At 35.0% G+C, this 9540-nt stretch overlaps 1 protein-coding gene across 1 annotated transcript in view; it reads right to left on the bottom strand.

The window, feature by feature from the left end:
- Positions 1 to 9540, bottom strand: part of LOC106460337 — a 50137-nt gene that overhangs the window by 23435 nt on the left and 17162 nt on the right. Inside the window, exons 2-4 of the mRNA XM_013920064.2 lie at positions 4464 to 4981; positions 3470 to 3608; positions 2481 to 2738 (exon numbers count right to left, since the gene is read on the bottom strand). Coding sequence (XP_013775518.1) covers positions 2481 to 2738; positions 3470 to 3608; positions 4464 to 4981 — 915 coding nt within the window. The remainder of the gene's footprint in view (positions 1 to 2480; positions 2739 to 3469; positions 3609 to 4463; positions 4982 to 9540) is intronic.

Genomic DNA, 9540 nt, shown 5'->3' with positions numbered 1-9540 from the left:
CAAACTAAACTAATTACTTATTTATATTAATAAGAAATATATATCAAATGTTCAATTTGCCATTACTGCACTATTGACTCTACCCTAATCTCTCGCCCCCCTCTCCTCCCAAGAGATAATTTGTGCCTCCTGGAAGGTGCTCCCTATACTTTGGGAAACGATGACTTATATCATTGATATTTATAATCGGGATGTGCCTCCTTTACTAGTTGATCTCGGAAGTTTCTGATTAAAAAATATAAATTTTGTGGAATTGAAAATTTCTACCTGAGCTAGCAGCATTTTATGTGCAGGTGAGATAAAATGACCGGGTATAGTTATCCCTAGTTTTGAACTACTGACCAAAGGAAAGGACGCAAACTAGCATGTACCCTTAGCCATAAGAGCTATGTCTCGCTTTTTAAACTGAGAAATGAAACTGACTGTCACTTTTATAGCGTGCTCGGAGCTGAAAATGCAGAACGTATTCAACAGTATCAGGTCTCGAACCCTTCATTCTGCAGCCTGACAAGCTAACTACTAGGCCACGCCCGGCCATTATTTTGCGAACGATGATTCTAACGTTTCTAATTTTTTACAGAAATTCTAATCGACTGAGCCCAAGCGTGGCCCAATAGTCAACGTGCTGGATCGTGGATTGATGGGCTCATCATTCTCGTCCCTTTACAAAAAATAAACAAAAATAAAAATTGCGCTATGTACTTTGGGGCCGTCAATACTTTATAAGTGTGATTATCAAATGTAGAATTATTTCTCACAAGTATTTATAGGCCCGGCATGGCCAGGTGTTTAGGGTGCTCGTCTCGCAACCTGTGGGTCGCGGGTTCGAATCACCGTCACACCAAACATGCTCGCCCTTTCAGCTGTGGGGGCGTTATAATGTGACGGTCAATCCCACTATTCGTTGGTAAAGAGTAGCCCAAGAGTTGGCGGTGGGTGGTGATGACTAGCTGCCTTCCCTCTTGTCTTACACTGCTAAATTAGGGACGGCTAGCGCAGATAGCCCTCGTGTAGATTTGCGCGAAATCCATAACAAACACAATAAACTTTGTGTATTCAAATACAAAATTCCAGAACCCCCAAAATTTTTTCGTACACGAAGTACGTCTTTCCGTGTTTTTTATTATATTTCTAAGGATATTTAATTCTGACATAGTGGCATATAACACATTTAGGTATTATTGCAACATAATAGTTTTTCATTATGATCATGTGAGAGTTTGGTGAAAATTTACCACATAAATGTTTACAACTCCAAGATTAGGAAGTTTGACTTTATTCCGTTTACAGTGTAACATTTAAACTTAATGTGTATTTTAAAACAGTGTCCATTATGAGTGAACTTTTCAAATTAAGGACTTTCGAAATCTATATTGAAATATGACCTTCAAGTGAATCAATTCGTTTATATTATTCGTAAAAAAATGCGTACTCTATGTGCTTTTAATGGAAAGTTCTTTATTTAGTCCAGAACAACATATTTCTCAAGTTCATATGTCGTTAAAACCCCAGTGCACAGTATGTTGTATATTAACTTACAATGTAGCATAGAAACATGTTTCCTGTTCAGAGAGATTATACGCTAAGATACTGATTTTTACCAGTCAGAATTCTGTGTTGTTTAAAGATTCCGTTCTGTTCGTATCCCAGTGACATTTTTGTGTCATTCCAGTCATAATCATTCATTTTCTAGCTAATATTATGTATTATTTTCATGTGTAATCTTTGTCGCTCCGTCTACAATATTGTGTTCTTTCAACTCGGATGTTTCCCCTGTTAGGATTCTGTGGTTTAAGTCTAGGTTTTGCTAAACCCAATTCACTAAGAATACATGTTAGTGTAATTTACAGATTTCCAATAATCTCCTATTTTAAACTCAATTACAGGAAACCTTAAATCATGGTGATAATAAAACTGTATAAAAAAGCTGAATTTCGCCTGAATAAAACGAGTATCATTGAATAAGTTCAGATTGTCAAATAATTTTACCTTTCTTTTTCTCTGATCCTGTCTGTGAGGCCTATTATTTTTCTTTCTCTAATCACTCTGTTGTTGATATGTTTGTCTGTTTTAAATTTGTTTGTTTGTTCAGAACTTCCGCGCAGAGCTAAACACGAACTAGCTGTCCATAGCTGTTTCTAGTTTTGAGCTTATAGACTAGAGGGAGGGGAGCTAGTCAATAACACCCACCGTCATCTTTTGGGCTACTTATATTTGACTGTCACTCTTATAGTGCACCAAAACGTGGAGCATATTTTTGTGGCAACGGTACGCCACTCATGAGTCCTCGAATTCTCATCAGAAGATGTCAACCACTAGTCCTCGCCCAGCCTTTTTTTTAATAGATAAACTAATTTCGAGCTGCATTAAATTATTTCGTGATGTTTTATAGAATCCGTAATTTGTATTTTTTAATGCACATATTGACTGTATGATTAGCAAAAGATTGAAATCTAATGATAATTAATAAACACACTTACTGTTCAGGTCTAAATTAACATCTGGGTCTAACATATTGAAGCCAATTGGTGGAAGATTTCGTTGGAAGTTTTTCACCATTAGGTTGTCCACTTCGCTACAAGAAGCGACTCCCATCGTTTGTCGAAGCATTTCGTACGGAGAATTTACATTCTGAAGTAACGTGTACAGCTCTCCAATTTTAGACTCACACTTTAAAGCTCGGACACCCAGAAAATAGTCGTCACACATGAAATAGTCAACAGGGAAGGCCTTAGGACCTGTCAGAATTCGTTTCAAAGCAGTTGTTAGTTACGATAAAAATGTATTTTAACAAAATATTAATGAATGCTTAAAACAGACTGCACACATTAAAGTTGCTTTTTGGTCATGTCGATTCAAAAATGGTTTTGTAATTTCTAAATGTAAAATTAAATAAGCAGACACATAAATAAGCGATTATATAATACCGTAAACGAAGAATTAATTAGGTCCACCCAAAAATATTCAGCATTGTAAACTTTTGGCTGTGCGATCCTGTAGGTGTTAAGGAAATTTGATTGCATACGATAGTTCCTTAATTAGATATATTTCCTGTTTTACAAATAATTAAATAATATATAATTTTTTAATCAGAAAATGGTACACACTTGTCACACTATTTCATTTAAACTCGTGCTTGTTATTTTCATTTCAGACAACTGTATGCAGATATGTAATTTGATAAATGTCCACGTAAAACAATACTCGTAGACGTATCATGGCTGGTTGTTAGTCGCTCCTTCAAGAAACCTTTTTATGTATGTAGTGTTTTGATGACAGATCTACAAACGATTTCCTTAAGTTGACAAAGTACGAGATCTCCTGCCATTGAAACTTTAAGATGGATTGCAGGGAAAGAAATACATATACTCGTATGCTAACATTTACACGATAATGGTGTAAGTTATAACACTAGAGTATATTCGTGAGCTGAAACTATTCTTATAGAGAACATGTTCGTTTTACTTACCAGGAACAACAAACTGTAACGTGTATGGATTCCTTTTTTTCACCGGTAACTCATGGACTCCGTTACCTTCAAGCAAAACCTGGACTTTTTGGTTGACTCTGATGGCTCTGTCTAAGATGACGAAAACTTTTCTATTGCCCTGTGAATTATTACATATCAATTGTATTGAAAGACTGTAGTATGTGATTGAGCTTTAATTACAGTCACAAGTGGTTTAATGTTTTTAATATTCATTGTGCTTAAAACAAGTTCAAACTGTTATTTATTGTTATCTTAAAACCTAGAAAGACTGATTTATTACTCAACATAGGTATTACGTCAATTCAGCTGCCCCACGACAATATCTTAAAATACAAGAAACTGTTCAAATAACTATATGAGAAAAAACTATGTTCAATGCTTTTGTGGAAGATCTTTTTATGGATCTCAGGAAGGACTGTCAATGTTTACATTTCATTGAGTAACACGGTGTTTCATCAAAAAAAGCTCTTTAACAAGTATCTGTATAATACAGTAAAAATAGTCTGTAGTAGAAAACATACAACGAGCAGTATTTTACACAATGATTTGAAAATTGGACTTCAATAATTTGTAATTTAATATCATTTAAGAGACGAGAATAATTATTTAACGCAGATAAAAACAACTAATCTATGGTTATTAATCATAGATTTAATATTATACACAAAACAAATTAGTGTAGATATATTTCTACTTTGATGAAAATTGAGTGTAACAAACAAAAGTAAATCGTTATTAAAGATTAGCTGATTAATATTACTTAAAACATATACGAAATCTGAAGCAAAATGAGAATCTAAATACAGAAGTTACTCTGCATATTACCATAAAATAATTCATGACTTAATGTAAATCTTCAAAATAAAATGTGTTCAAAATTAGAATATAATTAATAATAGAATGGTAAAGCATTTTAAAGCTGTGAAATGTTAAAAAGTTTACACAATTTCGATCATACTTTACGTGGACGTACCTCATTAACTTTTCGAGGAGACACCTTGAACTGAGGCTTCTGATAAGCCTGACTTTCTTGAGCACGCTTCAGAAATTCGAACGTTGTTCCTAATACATTTTCTACACATTCTCTGTCTTGATCGCGAGCAACAAAACGTGGCCATGCATCATAAGACACTAGCGCCGCCTTATGAAAAGATGTAATATCTCCCTCGTTCACTCCACACAACATGGCGACGGTTTGGTTTGGTCGTAACAACTTTCCCAGTTCGAACACTTCCGCGTGACTGTCAATGAAATCTAAAGATGCAGGAGACAGTATAACGAGTACAACTTTCGCAGAAGTGAAACTCTGCGCACAAACAGAAGGGAGAGGAAATATTAGGTTCTCTAAGCGCTCTTGATGAATAGGCAAAGCCTGAGGTCCACTATGAGAGCAAAACGTTTGTGTCAAGTAGTGAGCCCACTCCTTGGCGTCGCCACAGAAAAGAATGGTCAAATCCGGGGAAGCCATAGATACTCGGTTGTGTGTAACTGCTGCAAATCATTATATAGTATATTTATTTATTATTAAATAAAATAAAGTATGTATCAAAATTATTACAGAACACGTTAAATATACAGATAAGCTGTCAGACACTTATATAGATACACAGAGAATATTTGTTACAAGTTTGATCGGGAAACTTATGAGTTAAGAGAAAAAAATCTTAGCACAGTTTCAATTTTTGGCAACATTAACAGTTTATAGAATAAGCATTTGAATGATTTAGCTCAGGTCAAAAATCAAAAGTTAAATCAAATCAGCGGATCACTTAAAAACAGTATTTGTTAAGAGTTATTACGTGATATTAAATAACAAAATAGTCCATTAGAAACTCTAGTATACCCTTAACAGAAAATATAGCTATCACTTATGCATTGTTAAAATAAACGTTTGAAAGAGTGAAGTATATGCCCAACAAACAAATATTACTATTAGATCTATCACTGATGCATTGTTGAATCAAACGTTTGAAAGAGTGAAGTATATACCTCAAACGTTTGCTTCAACAATGTATCAGTGATAGATCTAATAGTAATATTTGTTTATTGGGCATATACTTCACTCTTTCAAACGTTTGTTCAACAATGCATCAGTGATAGATCTAATAGTAATATTTGTTTGTTAAAGAGTGAAGTATATACTCAACAAACAAATATTAGTATTAGGTCGAGAAATGCAATTTTATCAATTAAAGAGTTCCTAGACACTTGTTTCCTTAACGTCTTGTTTCTTTTTTTTTCTTATAGGTTTGTTAACTCTTGGGTTAGTCTTTTACCAATGAAAATCGTCATATTATAACGCCCTCACTGCTGAAAGAGCAAGCATGTTCGATGACGGAATTCGAACCCGTGACCCGCAGGTTGCGAATCGAGTACCCTAACCACCAGGTCACCACAAACTAATGTCAAACGTATATGCTATTCATTCTCGATAAAGGTGAGTATTTCTTCTGATATTTTCCGTTAATAATGAAATACTAATATAAATTATCAACTGCACTTATACAAATATGGGTCTAACGGCTCTGGTCTAACTCACATTAACCCCAATCTCCTTCTCCCATTTGAACAATAGGAAAAGAAAGCTTGTTGCAAAACTTCGATGTGAAAAATTAATAGAGTAAATACGAAATATTTCTCAACCAATAGCGTTATAATTAAAGCGTGATATTAAACATCGAACAGTAAAACTTAGACGAGGATATTTATTTACCTGTATTCAATAAAACTATTGGTTGTCCAACGCCGTTTAGCTGAACTACAAACTTTTTCAGCTTATTTGTTAAGCTGAATTTTATGAATGTCTATTTTTTTCTAGTAACGTAAAAAATAAAAATCTGTTGTCATTCTCTCCTATGAGTGGCACGAAGTTTTCGATACATGTTATATTGAAAGTTATAAGGAGAGAGTTTCATTGAATGTCGCTTATAAATTATATAGTATTCTAAACAAACCTGTAAAGATGAAGTTATATCAACTCATCAGTCTATTTGCTTTTGGATTGTACTATTCCAATTCCTTTTCTTAATCCCATACCATATTTTTCAAAAGAATAGACTACACCTGTCGTTTAGATTTATAAATACCTGTCTAACGAAAAACATTGGCACTGGAGCCTATTAACATTAAACTTCACTCCGCGTGCAGTTCTTATATTAGATTCATTGTAATGATAAAAAAGAATAATTTTGTGATCCTTAGGCTATTTTTTTTACACTAACAAGCAGACAGACTGTATTCTAAAAGTACAGTTGAATAGAGTAATCTCATTGGTCCTCGTATGTTATCCTTACTTTTTTTGGGGGGGGGATAATGTAAAGATATTTAGAGGATCTATACTTGCCTCTCGTTATATACTTCTTAACCGTTTTCTTCGTACTCACCTATATCTATTAGGTTAAAACTTCATCACATATTCTGGTGACTTTTAACTAACTTTACGAAGTCAGCCGCTGCACACTGAATATATACAAACAGTGAGCAGTTACTGACACGAGGAAGTAAGTGCGTGAAGTTTAATCCTATAGGTGAGAGGGATCTTATGCATATTTTCTTTAGGAATGGGCTATTGCGGTCATATACGTCAATATTACGTCAACGTACGTAATAATGACACGCCCAAATTTCTTGGAAGACCCATTAGTATTTCCTTTCTGTCTTTAGGAAAACACAAAAAGCAGAGGTAAATCATTAGCGACAAACTTATTTGAATGTTATCAATTAATTAATTTATGATACCAACCAGAAGAATATTTGTGAAATATTTTGAAAAAAAAAACGACAACACTTAATAATCTCACTTTATTGTATTAATGAATTTTTTAAGTACCAATTATTTTTAAGAAATTAGCGGTCTTTTTTTTTGGCATGGATTTTAACAGGTGTGTGTTAATGTTTCAAAACAAACATTGTGCATGGGAAAGAGTTATCAGGTATATATTAAGCGCACGACTACATGAGAAGCAATTTAACTGTCTGGTTATGTAACAAGATTCTGTCAAAACCTACAGATTTTCCTTTAGCTTTCAAGTGTGAACTTCGATCGTTAAACAAAGACTCGCTTTTTATATTTGTGTAAATCTATTCAGTCTTTATTTTTTAAGACTTGTCGCGCAGCTTGTTTTTGTGGGAAGATCGGCAGCTTTTGTTTAAAAAGAGCTGATTAAGTTTCGTTGATAAGCAACGATTTTAATTCTCAACAAGTAGATCACGTTTCGGTAATTTGTATTTTCAACTTAGATGGCATCTAAGAGGCGCCCATTGCCTATAAAAATAACAGTAATAACACCCCTATATATAATCGTGCGGAACGTGTTCAACGTCGTATCATGGCTCGAACCAAACCTTGAAAGGCCTGGCATGGCCAGGTGGCTAGGGCGCTCGACTCGTAACCTGCGAGTCGCGGGTTCGAATCCCCGTTCCACCAAACCTGCTCGCTCTTTCAGCCGTGGGGGTGTTATAATGTGAAGATCAGTCCCGCTATTCGTTAAGAAAAGAATAGCTGAAGAGATTAATAGTTGCCTTCCCTCTAGTCTTTTACTGCTAAATTAGAGACTGCTAGCGCAGATAGCCCTCGTGTAACTTTGTGCGAACTTCTAACCAAACTAAACGAATTTCCTAGCTTCTTCGCGGGACATTAGCCACTGAGCTACAACAAGCTTTAATCTCTCTCTCTCTCAGAAATTTAAGCGTTCGTTGATATATGTGGATGTAATATTCATGTCAGACAAAGAGCCGAACAAACACTCCAAACCATTACTTATTCGTTTTCTATCGCGCTCAGCATTTTGAGACTGTGAATGCGCTATAAGAGCGACAGACAAATTCTACTATTCGATTTGAGTATCCCACGAGTTGGCAGTGGGTTACTTTGAACTAGCCGGCCATTCCTTTACTGTATCAGTTCAAAGTTAGGTATGGCTAGCGCAGATACCCCTCCTGTAGTTTTACGCGAATTTCAACAAACAAACAAAAAAGTCGTACCCTGTCGATTAGAAGGTCTGAAGTAAATATTTGTTTGTAGTTAAGCATAAAGCTACACAATGGGCTCTATGTGCTCTGCCCACCACGGGTATCGAAACCCAGTTTCTAGTGTTGTAAGTCCGCAGACATACCGCTGTGCCACTGGGGGGGGGGGGCTTGAAGTAACTTAAAAAATTTCAAGCCAAGCATATTATTAACATGTGCTGTCACAAAAACGAATGATAAGTAACGCGAAAAAATGTTATTTTATTATTTTTAATCCATCAAAATTAACCATTACTCTTTTATTTTGATTTCACAAAACAAAATAATTATAACCACGTTCGAATTTAACGTAACAGTGGATTTACAAAAATAAAGTTTAAAAATAAATATATCACGACCTATTACTCCAGAAAACATAGCTGTTTCTATCTAAGCCAACGTTTCGGCCATTGCAGCTTCATCGAGACAAACAAGACACTTGCTAATTACTTTTAGGCTTACACAACTTAAGTCGAATTACAAATGATTAAAATTAACAATATTAATCTAACCCCCCATCAATTTATTAGTAAAAACCAAGTACTTAAATGAAAAAGAAAATAGATTTTAATTACTGACATTTTACTTCTTGATAGTTTTATTGTTCAATCAAAATGGTCTCTTTAAATTTTACTGCTACTGAAAGATTTTTTTTATAGTAATGAGAAAATTGTGGATTGGCCCTGTGATAGAGGTTTGGATTTCGGAGCTGGCGAAACAGATTCGAGTACGTGTGATATCACAAAATATTCCCCGCACGCTAAGCTGTGAGCGTGGTATAAGCGTGACAGTCAATCCCTTCGCGTGGATGGTAAGTGATAGGGTGCTACTGGCTGAAAATATTCCGACACGTGAGAAGGGGAGTTTGGGAACTGCGTAATCAATCTAGTAAAAGAGGTGGAATAACTTATTCATTTTAGCTGGGAGTGGTGTTATTGGATATTCACTCTAGCAGAGGTTTTGGAATTGACACTCATTTTAGCAGGGCTCGCGGAATTGGTTATTCGTTTTAGCAGGGAGTGTTAGAATCGGTAATTCAGTCT

The sequence above is a fragment of the Limulus polyphemus genome, unplaced genomic scaffold (assembly GCF_000517525.1).
Source record: "Limulus polyphemus unplaced genomic scaffold, Limulus_polyphemus-2.1.2 Scaffold1, whole genome shotgun sequence".
Taxonomy (NCBI): Eukaryota; Metazoa; Arthropoda; class Merostomata; order Xiphosura; family Limulidae; genus Limulus; species Limulus polyphemus.
The sequence above is the reverse complement of the archived record's forward strand: the minus strand, read 5'-3'. Positions and strand labels throughout refer to the sequence as shown.